At 40.0% G+C, this 23,792-nt stretch overlaps 1 protein-coding gene across 1 annotated transcript in view; it reads left to right on the top strand.

Annotated features, from left to right (window-relative positions):
• The window catches only part of LOC149459884 (complement C3-like), a 230,222-nt gene that overhangs the window by 190,311 nt on the left and 16,119 nt on the right, over nt 1–23,792 (top strand). The window contains exons 35-39 of the mRNA XM_089680584.1: nt 5,306–5,392; nt 5,473–5,578; nt 15,840–15,929; nt 19,915–19,992; nt 21,936–22,019. Of these exons, the coding sequence (XP_089536710.1) occupies nt 5,306–5,392; nt 5,473–5,578; nt 15,840–15,929; nt 19,915–19,992; nt 21,936–22,019 (445 nt within the window). The remainder of the gene's footprint in view (nt 1–5,305; nt 5,393–5,472; nt 5,579–15,839; nt 15,930–19,914; nt 19,993–21,935; nt 22,020–23,792) is intronic.

Here is a 23,792-nt window from a genome sequence, read left to right as displayed (position 1 = left end):
ATATATAATGTTTTAGCAACAAAAATGCTGATTTTTACATTGATATGAGAAATGTCAGAATTGGTCTGGTGGTCAAGTGGTTAATAGGGATGGGCTTCATGTTCAAGTCGAACATAAGTTTGACTCGAACATGGGCCGTTCGTGTGTTCGCTGAACACACAAACGGTACGGGGGGTTCGCCCACCGCACCCCACAATGCACTGCGCCCTGACAGTGCATTGTGATTGGTCAAACGCCCCCTTGTGACGTCATGACAGTATATAAGAACTGTCATCGGGGCGCAACTGTCAGATGACAGGATCCAGTCGTGAGCGGAGCGGTTTTTTTTTTTTTAATTGTTTTAATTGACCTTGGATCTACTTCGGGGGATGTTTTTTACATTTTTATTTTTAATAAAGTATTTGTCAAAGACTGATAATGTACATGTGGTGAAGCACTAAATATAAATAAATAGAAAGTGCACTAAATACAATAAATAAAACATAAATGCCAACATATGAATCCAAAAATAAGGGACTTAAATTAAGGTGCAAAAAAATCTTTAAAGTGCAATTGAGTGAATTAATACAAAATGGGTCATAATAACAGACCCTAAATGCTGTGAAACAACAAACCCAAATCCCAAAATTGGGATAATACACACCAATAGTGTAAACTAAGCGAATCCCTACAAATGGGAAAAAATAAATAAAGTGACCAGTGTCAAAAACACAAATAAGTGTATACACTATACACACAGTGAAAAAGCACAAAAATAATCTTATGTGTAGTGAACCAACATCAGATAAGCAGTGAAACAAATAGTGAAACACTATTTATAAAAAAGCAGCAAAAAGTCCTTTTTGAGTTCAAATATTAGTGTCGTGGAAATCCTCCACACTAAACAGACAGTGCTCCACTCTTAACAAGTAACGTGTCGTATGGTGTGCACTCCAAGGAATCCCAAAAATGGCTGAAATGCCTGCTCACCACAAATACGTGGCCCAACGGGTCTTCACGCTTTTTGAATCACACCCGGATCCTATGCTATAGATCTCCTTATAGCTCGATCTCCATATACACACGGTTCCAATGTGCCAAGTGTATAATCCCCTTCCTGGATCAATTTAGGCAGGTGACTTTAAATACCTCCAGCCCACTCACAGAAACTCTGCCCAGCTCTCAGTGCAAACATGACCATGAAAAAAGAAAAATACTTCCATAGTGAAATACTGTTTTAATAAAGATAATCAGACCAAAAAACTGCCAGTAGATACACTCACATTTCCACAGGATTAGTACGGCATTTCCACCTCACATTATGGGTGTATCCACCTGTATCCTGGGTGCACCAAGATGGCTGCCAATGTAATGACATCACCACGTACCGTATCGACGCGTGTCACACGTGACTTCATCAGGATCTTCAGGATTATCTGGATCCTGATGAAGTCACATGAGGTCACTTTATTTATTTTTTCCCATTTGTAGGAATTCACTTAGTTTACACTATTGGTGTGTATTATCCCAATTTTGGGATTTGGGTTTGTTGTTTCACAGCATTTAGGGTCTGTTATTATGACCCATTTTGTATTAATTCCCTCAATTGCACTTTAAGGATTTTTTTGCACCTTAATTTAAGTCCCTTATTTTGGGATTCATATGTTGGCATTTATCTGTTTTATTTATTGTATTTAGTGCACTTTCTACTTATTTATTTATATTTAGCGCTGCACCATATGTACATTATCTGTGTTTATCCTTTTTAGAGGTATGAGGTTGGGGTGCTAGCAGCTCTGTCTAGGTTGAGTTCATTTAGCGCTGGAGGAACCACTACACTTTTATACTTGTCAAAGACTGTCTCCTGTCATTTTTTACACTACATTTTTTTTGTGTGAATGGGTAGCAGTACCATGTACGCTGTACCCATGTACCATGTAGCCCATACTCATTCACATAGGGGGGTTTGGGATCTGGGGGCCCCCTTGTTAGAGGTTAGATGGGGTCAATTCACTAAGAGTTAAATTACAACTGAAAAAATGCCGTAAAATAATGCACGCGGTAATTTTTTTGAAAATGTGCACTTCAGTAAGAATTTTGCAGTAAATAACTCATGCTGTAAAATATCATTATTGCGGTAATTACCGCATATTTTCATACAGTAATTTATTGCACGGTAGCTTGTTGTTAAGAAATCCAGCCACGGCGGATAACTCATCCCACTGACAGCTGAATGTAAACAAAACATGGCAGCAATTACAAATGATGAAAAAAACAGTGTGGGATTCCCCCCCCCCATCCATATGGATTTTAAGGAAAAACTCACACCAGAATTAAAATAAAATGGCTTGCGGGGGGACCCCATGCAATTTTTCTTTAAACTTAATATCCATACCAGACCCCTAGGTACTGCCAGCAAAACCCTGGTGATAAATATATCATCTTTTTTTACTTTACTGTTCTGTTTGTGAATTGGATTTAACAGCTTACCACATGCTTTTTTTTTTGTGGCATTTACCGACACATTTTTACTTTTGCGTTAAATACTGCAGAATCATAATAATTTTTTTTTTGGTGAATTGGACATTTTGTTACCGCATGCTGTAATTTATGCAAATGAGTCACGTGACAGTGTTATCGCATGCGGTAACCTTTAGTGAATTGACCCCATGGTGAGGGGAGAACAGCTGATCCTTCTAGTCACCTGTTCCCATGCAGGGATCCCTAAAACCCACATGTTATCTGGCCATTATAGTGGTCATCTGGTCACCCTGCAAGAAGATGATCCAAATAAGATTTACAGGAGTACATTTTCTAAAATAACACTGTTCAACAAATTTTTATTTTTTGCCAGTTTTGGAAACAAAAGGATCCATTTCTTAATGAATTTCACATTCTGAGTTCAAATATAACAATGAAATTTGTCAATTGGCTCTAGTTTTTCTGTAAACGGAAAGTTTTCTACTATAGGCGTAATGACTACATAATGCACAATAATTATATAGATAGATGTCTTTCCACAAATATAAAGCAAGTGATATTGACTACATAACAAAGCCTAAATGGCATAATATATTGCATAGGATTACCAAGAAAAATTATAGCCATAAGCTAAGTTGAATCATTTTAATACTTAGGATTCTCACTAGTTTTGTCTTCAGTTTGTGTCGTTTTTGCTTCTCTTGGCTTTTCTCTTGTATTTGAGGAAAGGGCTATCTCTTACAACTGCACGTGACTACACGCTTCAGGTTCTTCCTCACTTGACTCAACCACGAAGGATTCTGGTGCTTTAGGAATTGGTAGCCCCTCTCCATGAGGAACTGGACGTATTGCCGATGGAATATTTGGATAGTGCACAGATAACTTTTTCTTCTTATTTAGCCCTTTTACAATTGGAGGCACCATACAAAAGTAACAATTACTAACATGATCTGTTGGCTCTCTCCAAATCATTGGCACAGGGAAAGGCATAGATGCCTTTTTTCCATTCAACCATTAATCCAGTGCCGTCCCACAAGAATTGCAGCATATATGTGGTGCCCAGCTCTTGTCCTGGTCTCCTATCTTGCAGCCAAAATACAAGTTGTAGGCTTTCTTAATCATTCCTGTTATCCTCCTTTTTTGTGAGATAAAAGTTATTTCACCGCAGATATAGCAGAAATTATCTGCTTTATTCACACAAGTTCGAGGCATTACTGAGTAGCCTATATAAGCATAAAACGAAATGTAAAGACGCTGTCGAACTACAATCAGCTACAGATACTGCAGCTTTTATGCAGTGAAGTGATGCAATTAAAGGCTAGTATTGCATCATCTCAGTATACATGCAATTTTCTATTGGTCACCAGTATCAATTGCGCAATATGCAGCTGAAGTTGCATCATAATTTTGAATGGCTTACGTCATTAGATGGGTGAATATATCATGGAAACTAGAGCCAATCAACATTTTTTAGGGTCATTTTCGTTTTCAGCACCCCAAAATTATGTAAGATTAGCTAATTTTATGCCCAAAACTTTTTACCTGTTGAACAGTGTAATTAAAAAGGACACTCAAATTCTACTATGAAAATGTAATAAAAGAATGTAAAAGAATAAAGATAAATCCAATTGAATGAATACCTACACCCAAGAACACATATGTAATATGTTGTGAATTACCTGTTCTTAAATGTGGCGGTGGCATTAGTTTTCATTTTCAGGCTAGCCCAAAAAGCAAGAACCAGTGCCTAGCTGCATTTAAACTTCCTATGGAATTATACAATTTATCATCAAGAGAAGAGAAGTTACCCTATATCTGTTTTTATTATGAGTCACAGATAAACTGGGGTTTATTTACTATTGGTAAATTCACTTTGGCTGGGGATTTTCCCTTAGTTCAGTGAATGTGGTAAAAATTCACTTTGCAAAAAATACCCAATCTAGTGCATGGATTAAGAAAAAAAGTATTTTTTATCATGATTGGATAAAAGTAGTCAGCAGAGGTTCACCTCCTTCATTAAGCAAAGTAAACAGCCTATTTGCCTTTGGCAAATCAACCCCTTCCCTTAAAGTATAATTTAATCATTATCCATTGTTTTCCCCAGAATAACTCTTGCATGGTCTGGATGAAGAAGAGTGCATAGTACCTCATAATCTCACAGCCAACACTTTAGCAAAAATCTGTAATTACCAAGGAATAGGCTGAAACTGTTTTTCATCCATACCAGTCTTAGGGATAACCTGCTCTTCACTGGTGACCATTGGTCATCTTTCAGGGACCTCTCACAAAAAATAAATAAATACATAAATATTAATAATAAACAAATTTAGGGGCAAGACATTCTACATCTTCAAGTGATGTTAAGGGTGTTTTTTTTGTGTGTGTGTGTGTGTGTGTGTGGGGGGGGGGGGGGGGTTTAAAATAAAAAAAGCTGTTATACTTGCTTGTGCAACGATATTGCACATAATAGTCCCTTACCTCCTCTTTAACAGTCTCTCTACCGGCATGGGCTCCTGAGCTGGGCTTTGTTTGTCCATAGAGGCGTTTTTTTTCTTTAATGAAGAGAATGCATTAAAGTAAAGAAATATTTGACTTTGTAAGCATATTCATTTCAGTTTTTCTTCCTTTCAGGATGGACAATTTCTTGGTTATGCTAAAGCACAAAGGTTTATACTATTCACTTACTGAATCAATGACTCAGCACAGTTGCCAAGATTGGGCAGTTGCTAGTTTATTTATTTCCTATACACTCAGCTCTGTTTGACCAGATGTGATCAGTCTCCAGACATCTACTTGCAAAAATTGCAGCTTTCGTTCAAGTATATTTTTTTGTTTTTGTTTTCAGTTGTCCAGCAAAGTGGAAAACTACATCATGAATTATGAAACACAACAATCAACATCCAATGCATCAGTTGTACTCTACCTGACAAAGGTAAAGTTGGTCTTATTACCTATTTGTGAAATATGCTTGTTTGTTAAAAATATCATATTTTGTTGTCGCTTGCATTTCAGGTTCCTCATAATGAAACCCTCTCCATCGGCTTTAGAATTCATCAAACCACAGAAGTGGGACTTCTACAGCCAGCTGATATTTCCATATATGAATATTATGATCTTGGTAAAAACATATATATTGTAATAATTTGTGATTTATTCATATTTTTTTCTTCCATAAAGTTTATTAGGAAAATTACAAAACATAGCATACAGATAGTACAAAAGGTAGATGGGGAAGGGGAATGGAGGGTATTCATAGAAGGCAATTAACAAAAGCCAAACAAGAGAGGGAGATCATATGTATTAACATACACAATCATCTCAAGTCAAACAGAATTATAACAGAGTTGGTCTTGCCCGACAAAGCCACAACAAAAATGCAGGCATGTAATACTCGGGCACCACAATAAGGCATCTAGGAGTTTCAGAACAGGTAATTTCAAGCATGTGTTCCTCCGTATGTCAAACCGAAGAAGGGGACAAACGCAAAGAACACCGGAGGGTGCTGCATTGGGGATTGCAGGACTAGGTTACCCGAGTGCGGAAGGATGCCGTGGTAAAACCACCGTCACATTTGAAGCTGTTTCTGCATGAGTGAGAGTGTGCATCTCCTAGAGGCATTGGGCTATATAAAAGGGCAGGAGGAGAAAAGAGAAAAAGAGAGAGAAAAAAAAGGAGAGAGAAAAGAAAAAAAAAAGGGGGGGGTCATAAGGGGGGGGGGATGGAACAAGGGAAAATGTATGGTGAGCAGGCATATCACCGGCGCGTAGGTACCGGAGCTCAGACAATTGTAAGCAGGCCCTGAGCGGGTATATATGACAGACAGTCGGGTGTACTGCGCTAAAGGGTATCACGCTTCAAACTGCCAAAAAGAGGAGAGGGGGATGTCAGGATATCCAAAAGACTGATAAAAAGGTAAGGAAGGAATACGGTTGGGAAGTGGTCGATACCAGATCAGGTGGAATGGTCCATGAGGGAACGATATTCAGAGGTTGTTTGGAAGTGAGTCCAACAAGGCCAAGTGTGGGAGAATTTGGTCGGGGTATCAAGTGCTGAAGCAATCAACTCTTCCATCTCCGCCACTTTTCCCAAGCGTGTGAGCCAATCTCGTATAGAAGGAGGGTGGGTGAAACCCCATAGTACAGGTAGGCAGAGTTTAGCCGCGTTGATCATATGCATGGCCAGAGATTTAAAATAAAGGCGCCTGGGAAGGGAGGAGTAGTGGAGGAGGAATTGGGCCGGAGAAAAGTCAAGTGGTAAGGTGGATACAGATACGGCAATCCAGATAACCTCTTGCCAAAAGGGCTGATGATTCGGGCAAGACCACCAGATATGGAGAAGTGACCCATCAGGTGTCCCACACCTCCAACATCTATTAGGCAGGGAGTGATGAATTTTAGAAGGGGTTCAGTACCAGCGGGAAGCCAGCTTGTAACCGTTTTCTTGCGTCGAAACATTAAGTGAGCATTTGTGGGTGTACGTAAATATTAGGTCCCAGTCTGAAGCAGAAAAGTCAATTTCCAAGTCCCTACCCCAGGCTCGGCATGACGGAAGGGAGTCGTGATGCCCACCGCCAACTAGGAGGAGGTACACTACTGAAATCAGATGCCTCTGGGGTTCAGTTTTAGAACAAGTGGATTCAAAGGGGGTAAGAGGATGGGTCCAATTATGACTGAGTTCATGTGTTTGCAGAAAATGGCTGATTTGGAGGTAAGCCCAAAAGGGGAAAGTGCGATCTCCCGTGCTATCCACCAACGTGGAGTGTTTTCACACGGCCATTATGGAGAAAGTGTTCTACTTTTTTTTTTTTAACTATTGTTTTTTTAATTGGTCATTTGATTGTTTACAACAATTAACAGTATTGTCGCAATAATGTATTTCAGATTTGTAAAGGATATAGATAACAGAGTATGAGCATATTCAACACCTTACAAAATTCAGCTTATAAACAATGTGACTTTGTAGTCATTACTGTCATCAATACATTTCTTTTTTTGATGAGTATGCATTGTTTGAAATATTCAGTAAATCATTAGTTTAGAGAAGAAAGGAAGGTTGTAAGAAGTGGAGATTAGAGATTAGAGAGAAGTAGAATAAAGAATGAGATTTGAAATTATTACATATTTCCTTTTTTTAGATAATAGGGTGATAATAATAGAGTGGAGTAGCTGTATCTCTAGTGGTGTTTGATTGGTACATCTTGTAGTTTCTTATGTAACGGTACATCGATGATCTTTGAGCCATAAGTCCCAGTGTTTCTGGAATTTAGCAGATGAGTTGTGTATTTGAGCAAGTTTTTTCGAAGGCTGTGTTTTTGTTCAGGATTTCAGTTACTGTGTGAATGGATGGCGTTGTAGTTTGTTTCCAAAGCCTGGCAATACTCAATCGTGCCACTATCAAAATATGCATTAGTACAGTTCTGGATTGTGGTGGCCAGGAGTCTATTCCTATTCCTAAAAGTGCCAGGGCTGGATCAGGAATTGGAGAGGAGTTTGTAATTGATGTTATAAACGTGAAGATATCTGACCAAAATTGAGCAATTTGTGGACATTCCCACCGTATATGGTACAAGGATCCTTGTTGGTTACAGTTCCTCCAGCATAATGAGGAGTAGCGGTTGGATGAACATGCTGCCAAATGTTGTGGAGTTATGTACCATCTGTGTAATATCTTTTGGGCTGATTCCCAATGGTTAATGCATCTGGTAGTTTTCCTAGTCCAGTTTCCTGCTGTTTGCCATTGTTGAATCTGGAATTGTTTCCCAATGTCTCGTTTATGCCATTATCCCATTTATGCATCACTGGTAATTTTCCTTGGTGACGATGTTGAAGAAGGATATTATATATGAATGAGATACCTCGTTTGTGAGAATCTATTCTTTCATAAAAGTTGGTCAAAGATCTGAGGAGAGAATCTTCTTGGTATTCCAGGTTGCGAGTGTTCTACTTATATTAGGCTAGGAGGCCAGTGTTTGGACAGGAAGGCCTCATGCATCCCAGGAGGGAAGTCAGGATTTAGACGAAGAGAAGTTAAGGGGTTGGGCGTGACTGAGATGGAGGCAGACTTGCAGGCCAAACGGAAGATTTTCAAAGTAGGTCCCAGCAATGGGTGTGAGAGGAGGACCTGAGGCGTATGCTTCGCTAAAAGCCAGGGGATTGATGCCAACAGGGAGGGTGAAAAAAAATTCTGTAAGTGTACCCAATCTTTGGTGGTTGAATGAACATGCCAGTCAATAATTCGAGAAAGATGGCATGCCCAATAATAGCATTGTAGGTCAGGGAGCCCTATCTCCCCTTTAAGTTTAGGAAGGACCAATTGGGAAAACGAAATGTGTGGACGCTTATGATTCCAGAAAAACAATGAGCACATTATTCTGCAGGAAGTGAAAAAGGCTGGCGGTAATTGAATAGGCAGGTTTGAAAAAGATAGAGGAGGCGGGGAAGCACGTTCATTTTAAGTATCGCGGCCCTCCCGAACCATGAGAAACAAGAGCGGTGCCACTTATTGAGATCCTCCTGGATGGAACGAAGGGTTGGGAGGAAGTTTTTGGTATATAGGTCATTTAGATTGCGAGTAAGTTGTACGCCAAGATAAGAAAGGGCCTCCTTTTCCCAGTGAAATGGGAAGTGAGACTGACAAAAAGATAACAAGTCAGGAGGAACGGTGATGTCGAGGGCATAGGACTTAGAATAATTAATTTTAAGATTCGACAAGAATGGGAAGAACAAAAAATCTTTCAGTAGGTTGGGCAAAGTAGTACGGGGATCCACAAGAAACAAAAGAATGTCATCCGCATATGCAGCAAGTTTGTATTCTTTAGCCGCTGCCATAATACCTTTGATATCGGGGTTCGAACAAATTTTTTGCAGCAGGGGTTCTAAGGATAGTACAAACAGGAGCGGGGAGAGGGGACATCCCTGACGAGTCCCATTCCCAAGAGGGAATGGGTTTGACAAGTGGCCATTAACCCGAACTCGAGCTGTTGGACCAGAGTAGAGGGCCATAATGAAGTTGAGCATATGTTCATCCACACCTAACGCCTGTAGGGACGCTTTCAAATAGTCCCATGCCACCCTATCGAAGGCCTTTTCTGCATCCAAAGAGAGGAAGAATCCGGGGGTGTTGGACTTATGAAGCAAGTGAAGGAGATTAAGGGCCTTGGTGGTATTATCTCTTGCTTCCCTTCCGGGGATGAAACCCACTTGATCCAAATCGATCAGGGAAGGGAGCAAGGGAAAGAGTCGATTGGCAAGAATTTTCGCAAATAATTTAACATCTACATTCAGGAGGGAAATGGGCCTATAATTGGAAACCAGGGTATCATCCTTATTTCCTTTGGGAATGACTGTGATGTGCGCCTCTAAGAGTCGATGATGTGGCTGGGGAGAAGAAGAGAAAGTGTTGAAAGCTGAGAGAAAGGGATCGCTTAGGATGTCTAAAAAGGATTTATAATAGGCTACTGAAAAAGCGTCAGGGCCCGGGCTCTTACTGGGTTTCATTTGTTTGACGGCGTGCTCCAATTCGTCCGAAGCCAAATCTTTTTCCAGAGATCAAACCGTGTCCTCAGAAAGAGCAGCGGGCTATGAAGATGAAGGAAGTCGGCGATCAGAGAGGCTCTGGGTTCGTTGGTTTCCGGTGGGGGACGTTCAGGAGGGAGATTGTATAAGGAGTTATAAAACTGTTCGAAATGAGAGGCGATATCGGCATTGGAAGTAGCTACGGCACCGTCTGAACCTCTGATTTTGTGGACTGTCATACTCAACCGTTTTGCACGGAGAGCTCTGACCAAGAATTACCCACTTTTATACGCAAATTCGTGGTATAACTTCTGAAATAGGATATATCTACGTTTGGCTGCCTTGCCCAATTCGGTAAGGAGTTGTAGGTGGGCATTTGTAAGTTCAGTCAGTGTCAACGCGGCTTGAGTGTGTTTATGGGCTTTTTCTAAGAAATGAATTCTGTCTGTGAGATGTTTTACGCGCTCTTGTCTTTCCCGTTTACGTCTGGTGGCTATAGCTATGAAGATTCCACGGATGATGCACATATGAGCTTCCCATTGTGTGAGAGAGGAGGTGTCTAGAGTACGGTTCATTGAAAAGTACTCAGTCAGTTTGGTACGGATCTCTGTTTCAATAGCTAGGTCTGAAAGAAGAGAAGCGTCCAAGCGCCAGAACTTCAAGCGTAAGTGTTTTTCGGGAAACCGCAGTGTCATGGTTATGGGATGGTGATCTGAGAGAGCCATCGGTTCTATAGAGGCAGCGTGGAGGAGTGGAAGATCCGCTTGCAATAAAAATAAGTAATCTATCCTGGAGTATTTATTGTGCGGTGGAGAAAAGAATGTGTAGTCTTTGACTTTAGGGTAGAGGATTCGCCATGCGTCGTGTAGTTGCAAGTCTTGTAGTTGCGTGCGAATTTGCTTGAGAGCTTTGTATGGCAAGAAGGAACTGCCCAAAGAGGAGTCCAACAAGGGGCATAAAGGGACATTCAGATCTCCCCCCATAATCAGCATGCCGGACTGAAAAGCGTCAAGAGAAGCAGTGATCGAGCGTACGAAGGAGACCTGCTTGGTATTGGGAGCGTAGAGATTAGCGAGCGTAATAGGCCTATTGGCAAGCGCGCCTTTTAGGAAGAAATATCTACCTTCGGGATCCGGAAGAGAGTCCATCACAGTCAACGGGAGATGTCTTGCGATCAGGATAGCTACACCCTTCGATTTGGCCAAGGGGTTGGAGGCATGAAAAACCGCTGGAAAGCGATAATTAAAGAGCTTGGGAATAGAGTCTTGACGAAAGTGTGTCTCTTGGAGAAAGACGACAGCCGCTTTTTGTTTGTATAGGTAAGAAAGCAGGAGGGAGTGTTTTTCAGGCGTGTTTAAACCTTTAACCTTGAGCGAAAGAACATTTAAGGACAACTGTCCCGACATAGAATTAGAGGAGGGCATGTCCAAGTTTTTGTGTGAAATAAGCCCGCTGAGAAGGAGTACTGAAGGTCAGGGAAGTGGGGAGGGATTGGGGAGGGGAAGGAAGAGAGGAGAAAGGAGAAAAAAAAAAAAGGGGGGGGTAAAGACTAAGGAAAACAAAGTAAATATATAGGAAATAGTAATAACCGGCGTGAGGAGTAGACCCGCCTGTGTTGTAGGGTCAGGTTGGATAAATCCTGGAATAAATGTATTTCCACCCCCCCAGTATAGGAGACGTCTTCTGTCTCTGGCGCATCTGAGGATGTCCTCTTCAAGCGGGAAACTAACTAGGCAGCATATAATGTTTCTGGGTGGATCGTCATCTCTGCCCCTGGGACGAAGCGCTCTGTGTGCACGTTCCAGGTCAATTGAAGTCGCAGGCGGATGCCCTCCTCTAATTCTATGTCGGGACAGTTGTCCTTAAATTATTCTTTTCTCCACCACACAATAAATACTCTAGGATAGATTACTTAAAGATGGCCACCACCGTTCTGTGAATATTGCTTGGTTCCACCGATTCAGGCAGGCCGCGGAGTCTGATATTATGTCTGCGCCCACGGTTATCTAGATCCTCAATATGTCTGTAAAATTCACGGATGTTTGAAGTGTGTAACGCTGTCATCTGCTGTATATCAACTATAGCGTCCGTATTTTGTTTGGAGGAGAGCTCCACCCCCTCTAATCTAGTGCCCAAGGATTGAAGGTCATCACGTAGGTAATTTAAGGCAGTGGTAAACGTGACCTTTATGTCAGCTGCCACAGCATGAAGGTCACTCAGTGATAATGTGTGGGTGGCTGAGGAGAGATCATGCTGGGGGACTGAATCTGGCACTGTGTTGGAAGCTGTGCACTGAGAGCTAGCAGCGGCTGCAGCTGCAGAGGGAGGGGGGAGGGAGATGGTGAGGGAGAATATATACATGTCTTCTCTGTGTGAATATAAAGTAGCCTAATGAGAACTCAAGTGTCTGGAGCAAGGCAGTTGTAAAGTGGAACTGCACTGCATCTGAGCGCCACAAACCAAAAATGCTATTTAATTAATTTTTAATATCCAAACCAAACTCTCCCTTCCATCCATGTCTCCATGCTTTATTTTACTGTAAAATCATATTGAAAAACACTCCCTCGCATTTCTGGCAGTGGCCATCTTTAGTAAGGGCAGATGATTTTTGTATCATTTACTTCTTCAAATCCAACTGCCCTTATCTCAGGCATAGGCTGAGCTGAGAACCCCCCCCTCCCGTCCTGAAGACTTTTGGGTTGTATGACATCATTTGCCTAGGCATGGAAGCCAGGAAGTAACTGAAGAAATGTAAAAAAAAAAGGTTAAAAACAAGTAAATATGATATATATTCCTATCTATTTACTAATGCTAGCAGCATAAGGATTAAAAATAGTCAATGTTGATTGAGAGAGTGAAGTTCCACTTTAATACAACAAGAAGTAAGGTTGCATATTCAATGAAAACAAATGCAACAATAAAATAACTTAAAAATTCTGCGCTATAGTGTTTGTATGACTCGCTAACATAAAAGTATCAATAGAACATGAGCAGCCACCTCAATATTGCAGGCAAAAATACATCAAACAATAAAACATAAAAGTGCGGCGCTACATATAACCAAACAGTTGATGGAAATACATGGAATAAATGGAAAGTCCAATTCACATGCGAAGGAAATATAACATGAAATAAGCCCCTTTTTTACTGGAACATCAATGTTGTCATGAATGCTTCAAATCTGGTCAGAAAGATGAAGAAAATCTACCATCACCAACACCCAAAAAATTCTTCTATTTACCAGATCAAATTGACCCCCAGTTAAGGAGCTACGCCCCTCACGACTTCAACGATGACAAAACGTGTAGGGAGGATCTAGAGCGCGTGATGTCAGCACGTACCGGAACATGGCGGCCATCTTATTGGTTTGAAACTTATCATCAATCTTTATGGTGACATGCTGGCACCATGCTGTTTTATCAATTATTTTGATGTATGTTTTATATTACGCTCTGGGGCAATAAATCTTTTTTAATTTACTACACTATGGAAGACTTCTTTGTTTTTTGAATGGGTTTGGCCTCTATGAGGATAAATCTTTTCTGCAGGTTTATTTTCTCTGTTCAATTTTTGGAGTAAAAGTTTAGAACTCTACAATTGTTCGGATTATTGCTAGTTTTTGGAATTATCCAATGGGTGTTTATCCATCTACCATTGGGGGCCAGTTTGATCCTTTTGATGTCATAAAGTGTTCAGGTCCATGGCATGCGTCTGGAATTTGCATTGCGCATTTTGACCCATCCTTAACTGGGGGTCAATTTGATCTGGTAAGAGGTAGAATTTTTTGGGTGTTGGTGGATTTTTTTCATCTTCTTGACCAGATTTGTAGCATTCATGACAACATTGATGTCCCAGTAAAAAAGGGGCTTATTTCACGTTATATTTCCTACAAATGTGAATTGGACTTTCCATTTATTCCATTTCCATGAACTTTTTGGTTATATGTAGTGCCACACTTTTATGTTTTATTGTTTAATAAAAAAAAACAAGCTTCGCCTAGGGTTTTGAATTTGGAAATTACATAATTTAGCAACCCCATATTCAGGTATCCTAGATACTCTAGAAGACAACTAAAATTATACACAAGCACCTCTATGTGCCTGCTTTAAAGTCCATCTATAAGCTGTTGTTAGTCCCTGCCCTGTTTTTGCCCTGATGAAGTCACGTGTTAAGTGTGACAATACGCGTTGGCGGTGACGCACTTCCGGTCGGACGCCTTCTTTATTTACATTGGACACCCATGCAAGTACATCTGATCTGAGGTTTGATTTACATGTGATGTACAAGATGATTTTAAATGTGAGCATATTCGATATGTGATACTTTGGTGAATAAATAGTTTTACACTATGCAAGCATTCACTTATATTTTCTGAGGGATCAAGTGGCTGCAGGCACCTTATGTGCGTGAAGAGGAGATCTGCTGCCCTGTGAGCCTGTGCTGGAATCTGTACATGAGGGGAGGTCAGAGTGGAGAGCTGTGGAGGATTACCTACTATTAAGGGTCCATGTGTTAGTGATCCTGAAGGCCTTTTGACCCTGTGCGGGTCGCAAGAGGGAGGTGAGCGAGCAATTCACCCATTTTTGGATATCTCTGCACATTTATCAGCATTTTTTTTTCTTCTTCAAGAATTGCTGTGGACTTTATATATGGTTTTTTGTATATTGTTAGGTGTTTTACACCTCACGTGACTTTATATATTTATTCATGTTTGTTTGCATGATCATTTCTTAGTTTATGCGTTTATTGGGATGAACGTGTGTTTTGTGTTATATAGTGGGAACTGATTTTTAGTTCTGGTGGGAGGTTGTTTAGCACATTGAGTCCTGTTGTGACTTACTTGTTTGCTTTGGAGCACTATTGGATCCCATTGGATTACTTGGAGCACCATTTATGTTATTTGGTCCTTTTAGGACCTCGTATTGACACTTGTCACATGTGATTATTTATGAGTTTTTTGGCACTATTTAATATTGTGTGTTTATGTTATTTGTGTCACTAATTTTGCATTGACACTGTACTGCTAGGGTGATAGTATGTAAAAAAACAACATAAATAATAATATAAAATAAAATAAAAATGTATTTTTTTTTTTAATTTATAATTTTTGGTTATAAACTAATTTGGGTTATTTTTTTACAAAAAAAAATAACTGAATACATTTTGGCCTATATTTATGAAGAAATATTATTTATTTGCAAAATTTTATAAGAAAAACACTTTTTTTCAAAATTTTTGGACTTTTTCATTTATATAGCAAAAAAAATTAAAATCCCAGTGGTGAATAAATACCACCAAAATAAAGCTTTATCTGTCTTAAAAAAATGCTAAAAAATTCATATGGGTCCCCCCTTTCTCAGTCAGAAGATGGGTTCTGCTTGAGAAAGGGGGATTATCATCCCTGAAATGTAAATTGTAAAATCTAAGTTTTAGCACTAAGAATAGCTTTACCCGGCAAATTTGTCCACTGGGTTTAGTGTTGTTCTGACAGCTTACTGTAATAGTAACATTTGATGGCTAGCTGCATTCACTCTAGAGTAGAGGTGGGCTTGAAATGCCAGACAAATGTTATTGAATGTCAGAAGGGCGATTTTGTAAAAAAAATAAAAGATTGATTAGACACCACTGTTGTCTTGACCTCTGGTGTCTCCTTTGTCTACTGGAAAGCACCAGTATGGGTGCAGGCAAGACAATATTTTGCACATTTAGATGGGCATTTGCTTTCTAGATGACATAATACATAGATAATAAAAAGAAAACAGCACCTTTTTTTACTGTGTTAAGAATGCTTTTCTGATAATGGAAATAAAAAAATTACAGTATAAAATGTGTTTTTTTCTTATTCTGCCCCTATATTTCTTGAAGACAAAAAATGCAGCACTTTCTATAACTTACCTGATGAGAGTTGGCAATTAAGAAAACTATGCAAAGGATCTGCTTGCAAGTGTGCTACAGGTATGTATCAGGGCATACCACATTTTTAACCTTAAAATTTCATAAAGATATATATATATATATATATATATATATATAATTTCTTGGCTACAGAAACATATAGCTCATTATTCTTAGTTCCACCCACAGCTCATAAATGAAACATACGTTTCTTCTGTTTTAGAGTTGTAATACAAGTGAGAAAGGCAACAAGTCACCTGACAGTGCTTTATGGAAGGTCTTTTTGGTGTCCCTCAGCCCACCTCACCTAATAGTGACAAGTTCATAATAAATCTGGAGTTGGGCTTTGAGAAATAATTTAAACCACTATCATGCAGGGACACTATACAAGTGATTGATACAAGTGATTGATGAAAGAATTGGCCTAGCAACCCCATAGCACCATTTTCCTTCAAAACTATCAACCTACCGGCACTACCTTAATTTTATCCCATTGCCTGCTACTGAAGCTAGAACTGACATTCTGTTGAGAAGGAAACTTGAATTTGTCATTAGCCTGGTCACTGAGCTTCCAGCCAGTTCAGTGTAGTTTTAAAGTGGTTCTAAAGTAGAATAGTTTTTACCTTAATGCAGTCTCTCTACTATCTTTTCTACCCTCCTTAAACATTTATCTGACTCCTATCACCGATGCCATGCTGTCCCAGCTGTAGCAGTGCTGCTCTTCTTTCCTGGTCTCACAGGAGACACTGAGAGGAGCAGGAGCCATTGGCTCCTGCTCCTGTCAGTCAAACTCCTCTGAGGAGGGATTGGGAGTGGGTGCTCTGTGTATCCATGGATGAACATAGCCTGGATTGAGTGCTCACATGCACGGCCCCGGGTATCCCCATAGCAGCTGACTTGCTAAGGGGGCACTCAGAAGAAGAAAGATGGAACAATGCCAGTGGGGGGACTGCCAAAGAATAGGGACCACTTTGTTTAATGTCAGTGCACAGAGCAGGTATAAAATCTTTTTTTATTTTATTAACAGAATACTTTCTTAGAGTCACCGTAAAGTCTCACTAGAAGAGAAGTTGTTCTGGCTTCAAAACAAGTTCAGAAGACTTAGTAAGGATATTCAGCACAATTTGTTAAGCTCCTAGAAGCTATATACAGTAGTGTTATCCTATGTGTCAAAGCACACTATTTTAGGCTAGTAATGTTTTTTAAGCTTTAGCATTTAGGAGCAGAAAAAAAATGTTTTTGTAAAGTTTTTGGGAGCATTTTTTCAGCAGAAACACACCTTTTTTCAGCACAAACGCACCTAAATGCTACTATAACATTCCTAACAGCTTTTTTTGAGCTTTTTTTTCCTACTTGTACTGTAAAAATGCTAATAAAACACCCCTAAACGCTTCTAAATGCTACTAAAACTCTACTAAAAAGGCGCTATTATCAGTGTTTTATCCAACGTTTTTCCCAGCTTTTTTTAGTTTAAAAAAAACTGCTAGTGTGTATGGAGCCTCAATAAACTCAAAGTTACAGCTGGAACTGTAAAGAAAAGCAAATTGCAGCAAATGTAAATGTAACATACAAATAGAGTATATAAAAATGACAGTGCAGCACTAAATATTGATACTAAAACAGTACAGTAGAAAAACAACCCAAATAAATGTCCTAACATATGAAATAATGAGTTTATTTTGTTTTAAACCTTATTGGCTTTGGTTTCGCAACCATAAACCCCCGACCCAAATACCAAGACCATTTTGGAACCAGCCCCCACCTGCAGGTGACTCCTTATCGGTCTTGGGCTGTGAACTATATATTACCAAACTGATGCAGGAAAAAGGAGTTTCTGAAATGTTAGCTGGATAGGATGTAGAGGAAAGCTGCCACCTCCTGAGCAGCCCTCCACATTGACTGGCTGCTGAGAACAATAAAAAGAAACAGAAGAGGGTGCCTCCATCTAGATGTAGAAATTTAAAGCGGAGTTCCAGCTATTTTTGTGTTTATTAAAAGTCAGCAGCTACAAAAACTAGCTGCCAGGGGCGGACTGACAGCTCACGGGGCCCCGGGCAATAGGGGATCATGGGGCCCCTGTGTCCTTGCCCAAACTCAAAAAAGCCTATGAAAAAGGTACCAGGGGCATCTCATGGGGCCCCCTACTGACCCCGGGCCCTCGGGCAGTGCCCATGTTTCCAAATGGTCAGTCCACCCCTAGTAGCTGCTGACTTTTAATAAACACACACTTACCTGTACCAGTGTCCAGCGATGCACTCACCCGTGTCGTCCCTTCTCTTCTTCTCTCCACGGCGCCGGGATCTCAACTGTGGGTGCCCACTGCACATGTGTGAGTCGCTCTGCACCTCCTGATTGGTCTGGCAGTCTTCTGGGACCTATAAAGGTCTCCAGGAGACTCCAGGATGAAGGAGGGGCCGAACTTCTGTCTCACTTCACCACGGCAAACTGAGCCAGAAGTGGAAGCGTATATCTGTCAAAACTAGTGCCAAAAAAGGTGCCAAATATGGCAGTGGAGGAGGGAAGAGGCAAACAAGCAGAGCTTCCACTTTTGGGTGGAACTCTGCTTTAATAAAATACAATAAAAGACCATGGGTTTTTGACAAGCCTTGATCCACTTTTAACTAGTGAGTGCATTTTTTATTGTCTTTTATTCTTTTTGATAAATCTCTACACCTAGATGGAGGCACCCTCTTGTGTTTGTTTTCATATACAGTATGTGCATTAGGACATCAAGACCTAATCTGGGAGGAGCTGCATCCACTTCAGCTAGTGTTCCCTACCACTCTTTTGGCCCTTCTAAATGATGGTTGGATTCTAGTCAGTGCAATAGCTTATTCATTCTTTTTTTGGCTGCTGATAAAGATTCTGCCATAAAGATTCTAGAAGCTGACAGAAGAACTGATAGTTGTGTCCCAAGAAGACGAGGCCTAATTAGACAAGATGAACAATTGATGTTGCAGCCTGTCACTATGTTGAGTGACTCCTCTCTTCAGGGAAGCCTATTTTGCCTTCAGCTAACAACGGAATATTTTATTTCTCCCATCAGTTCATCGCTCACAGTTACTATCAATTGTTCCACCAGCCCCTCCCTATTAGATTGTAAGCTCCCAGTAGCAGGGCCCTCCTAACCCTCTTGTATTGAATTGTATTGTTGCTGTATTGTCTCCCGTTATATTATAAAGCGCTGAGTAAACTGTTGGCGCTATATAAATCCTGAATAATAATAATAATACTGTAGAGGAGTGCAGCCTAAAAATAACAAAGCTCCAGTTTTTAAATAATTTATCAGAGCTTAAGAGATGACTTAAAAGAGAGCTTAAGAACTGAGTATGATGAGGGGCTTCTTAAAACAGGGCCTTGATTTTACTACTTACATAATATGTCCTGAGCCTAACAAGCCTAAAGCCAGGTAGACATGGGCTGACAATGGACAATGTTCGGTCTTTGAGCACACCTGTCTGTTTAACAGAAGCCGGTCTAACAACTAGAATCTGTTGAACATTCATGCCGGAGAACCACCATGAACTGGCCGACTTTTAGTCCATGTGTATAGCTGTCTGCTTGGCAAAAGCTGGGCTAACGAATGGCTTATGTCAAATGGTCATGCTGGAAAACCAGCATTCGATCAGCACTTACAGCCAATGACTTTGAACGGTGAATAATGGATTCTGGCAGGAAAGTGTATCAACACCGTTTGTTTTGATGCAGGGATCTCTCAGGGTTTTTTTTGTTCAACCTGCTGATTGAACGAGAAAAACAAAAACAAAAAGACTGTGTGTGTACCCAGCTTTAGAGAGTTGAATAAATGGGTCTACATATCAGGCTGTAATAAATAAAAAATAGGTTTAGGATTTTTCATTAAAGTAATGGTATATGAATATCTTGAGAAACATTTTCCTGCAGCAGGGAAAACCTAGACTTTACAACTGCAAGCAATAAGTCTGTGATATGCATGACACTTTCACCATATAAACCCAAGAACCAAATCTCAAATTGTTCTGTGTTCCTCAAATAAATTGTTTATTTTGTCACATTTTACATCTAGGTGCGTGTGCATCTTTGACTGAAGTGACAGATGTTGAAGATTTAAAAGAAAAAGCATGCTCAGAGGGAATAGACTTTGGTATGATTTTATGATTTTACAAGTGAGCTGTATGCAGTGCCTTGAAAAAGTATTCATACCCCTTGAAATTTTCCACATTTTGTCATGTTACAACCAAAAACGTAAATGTATTTTATTGGGATTTTATGTGATAGACCAACACAACGTGGCACATAATTGTGAAGTGGAAAGAAAATTATAACATTTTATTTTTGGTTTTCAAAATGTTTTACAAATAAATATGTGAAAAGTGTGGTGTGCATTTGTATTCAGCCCCCGAGTCATTACTTTGTAGAGCCACCTTTTGCTGCAATTACAGCTGCAGGTCTTTTTGGGTTATTTCTCTATCAGCTTTGTACATCTAGAGAGTGAAATTTTTGCCCATTCTTCTTTGCAACATAGCTCAAGCTCTGTCAGATTGGATGGAGAGCATCTGTGAACAGCAATTTTCAAGTCTTGCCACAGATTGTCAATTGTATTTAGGTCTGGACTTTGACTGGGTCATTCTAACACATGAATATGCTTTGATCAAAACCATTCCATTGTAGCTCTGGCTGTATGTTTAGGGTCATTGTCCTGCTGAAAGGTGAACCTCCTCCCCAGTCTCAAGTCTTTTGCAGACTCTAACAGGTTTTCTTCTAAGATTTCCCTGTATTTGGCTCCATCCATCTTCCCATCAACTCTGATCAGCTTCCCTGTCCCTGCTGAAGAAAAGCATCCCCACAACATGATGCTGCCCCCACCATGTTTCACGGTGGGGTGGTGTGTTTAGGGTGACGTACAGGGTTACTTTTCTGCCACACATAGTATTTTGCCTCAAGTTCAATTATGGTCTCATCTGACCAGAGCACCTACTTCCACATGTTTTTTCTGTCCCCCACATGGCTTCTTGCAAGTTTCAAATGGGACTTCTTATGGCTTTCTTTCAACAATGGCTTTCTTCTAGCCTATGTTCTATGAAGGCCAGATATGTGGGAAACATGACTAATATTTGTTTTGTGGACAGATTCTCCCACCTGAGCTGTGGATCTCTGCAGCTTTTTCAGAGTTACCATGGGCCTCTTGGCTGCTTCTCTGATTAATGCTCTCCTTGCCCAGCCTGTCATGTCTTAGTAGGTTTGCAGTTGTGTCATACTCTTTCCATTTTTTTTGATGGATTGAACAATGCTCTGTGAGATGTTCAAAGCTTAGGATATTTTTTTTTATAACCTAACCCTGCTTTAAACTTTTCCACAACTTTATCCCTGATCTGTCTGGTGTGTTCCTTGGCCTTCATGATGCTGTTTGTTCACTAATGTTCTCTAACAAACCTCTGAGGGCTTCACAGAACAGCTGTATTTATACTGAGATTAAATTACACACAGGTGGACTTTATTTACTAATTAGATGACTTCTGAAGGCAATTGGTTCCACTAGATTTTAGTTAGGGATATCAGAGTAAATGGGGCTGAATACAAATGCACACCACAATTTTCAGATATTTAGTTGTAAAAAAATTTGAAACCCATTTTCATTCCACTTCACAATCATGTGCCACTTTGTGTTGGTCTATCACATAAAATCCCAATAAAAAAAATGTATGTTTTTAGTTGTAACATGACAAAATGAGGAAGATTTCAAGGGGTATGAATACTCTTTCAAGGCACTGTATGTGTACAGAGGCAGAACTGGATAGATATTGTGTATACAGTGAAACAGATGAGAAATAAATTCAGATTTTTGCTACCCAAATTACCTGTAGAACAGAAAATATTTGTAAATGTGTATGTGGTTTTAAAGTTTAGCTAATTAAATATTCAAAGAATAACTGTCAGTATCAGCTAGACAAAATATATTAGACAACGGTTAGCTGAATCTTCAGAGCTGGTGTGTAATATTTCACATATATTTTATTGCACACAAATTGCTGAAAATTAACAATTTATTATACCACGGAATATATCATTAAACTATGTTCTGTTTAGTTTTTAGGGTTCGTCTGACAAAAACAGAGAAAGAATCTGGTTATGACTACAATGATGTCACTATTGTGGACATTATCAAAGATTGTAAGTACCAGTAAAAGTATTTAAACATTGATATATACAGTATCTCACAGAAGTGAGTACACCCCTCACATTTTTGTAAATATTTTATAATATCTTTTCATGTGACAACACTGAAGAAATGACACTTTGCTACAATGTAAAGTAGTGAGTGTACAGCTTGTATAACAGTGTAAATTTGTTGTCCCCTCAAAATAACTCAACACACGGCCATTATTGTCTAAACTGCTGGCAACAACAGTGAGTACACCCCTGAGTGAAAATGTCCAAATTGGGCCCAAAGTGTCAACATTTTCTGTGGCCATTATTATTTTCCAGCACTGCCTTAACCCTCTTGGGCATGAAGTTCACCAGAGCTTCACAGGTTGCCACTGAAGTCTTCCATTCCTCCATGACGACATCACGTAGCTGGTGGATGTTAGAGAACTTGTGCTCCTCCACCTTCCGTTTGAGGATTCCCCACAGATGCCCAATAGGGTTTAGGTCTGGAGACATGCTTGGCCAGTCTATCACCTTTACCCTCAACTTCTTTAGCAAGGAAGTGGTCGTCTTGGAGGTGTGTTTGGGGTCATTATCATGTTGGAATACTGCCCTGCGTCAGTATGTCACAGTACATGTTGGCATTCATGGTTTCCTCAATGAACTGTAGCTTCCCAGTGGGGGCAGCACTTATGCTGCCCCAGACCATGACACTCACACCACCATGCTTGACTGTAAGCAAGACACACTTGTCTTTGTACTCCTTACCTGTTTGCTGCCACACACACTTGACACCATCTGAACCAAATAAGTTTATCTTGGTCTCATCAGACCACAGGACATGGTTCCAGTAATCCATGTCCTCAGTCTGCTTGCCTTCAGCAAACTGTTTGTGGGCTTTTTTGTGCATCATCTTTAGAAGAGGCTTCCTTCTGGAACAACAGCCATGCAGACTAATTTTATGCGGTGTGTGGCATATGGTCTGAGCACTGACAGGCTGACCCCCCACCCCTTCAACCTCTGCAGCAATGCTGGCAGCACTCATACGTCTATTTCCCAAAGAAAACCTCTGGATATGACGCTGAACATGTGCACTCAACTTCTTTGGTTGACCATGGCAAAGCCTGTTCTGAGTGGAACCTGTCCTGTTAAACTGCTGTATGGTCTTGGCCACTGAGCTGCAGCTCAGTTTCAAGGTCTTGGCAATCTTCTTATAGCCTAGGCCATTTTTATGTAGAGCAACAATTCTTTTTTTCAGATACTCAGAGAGTTCTTTGCCATGAGGTGCCATGTTGAACTTCGAGTGACCAGTGTGAGAGAGTGAGAGCGATAAAACCAAATTTAACACACCTGCTCCCCATTCACACCTGAGACCTTGTAACACTAATGAGTCACATGACACCGGGGAGGGAAAATGGCTAATTGGGCCCCATTTGGACATTTTCACTTAGAGGTGTACTCACTTTTGTTGCCAGCGGTTTAGACATTAATGGCTGTGTACCAATTAATAAATAATTTGCGCTAGTAAATGTATATAAATATATAAAAAAATATATATATATATAAAAAAATCATCAAATCATAAGTCCAGAAAAATATATATGCCAATACCACAAAAAAGTGCAAAAAAACTTTTCGTGCAAAAAAAGTGTCTAAACTTGAAGAATTTCACCAAAAACCTTGATAATGTGATGGCAGATCATCCATAAATATATTTTCGGAAGCGAAAACTCAGCAACACACCGATCCTCATCGATCAAATAACAGGATCAGAAACTTTGTAATTTAATCGGAAAT

This window comes from Staurois parvus, unplaced genomic scaffold (assembly GCF_062004578.1).
Source record: "Staurois parvus isolate SC_StPar_1 unplaced genomic scaffold, SC_StPar_1.0 ptg000244l, whole genome shotgun sequence".
NCBI lineage: Eukaryota > Metazoa > Chordata > Amphibia > Anura > Ranidae > Staurois > Staurois parvus.
The sequence above is the reverse complement of the archived record's forward strand: the minus strand, read 5'-3'. Positions and strand labels throughout refer to the sequence as shown.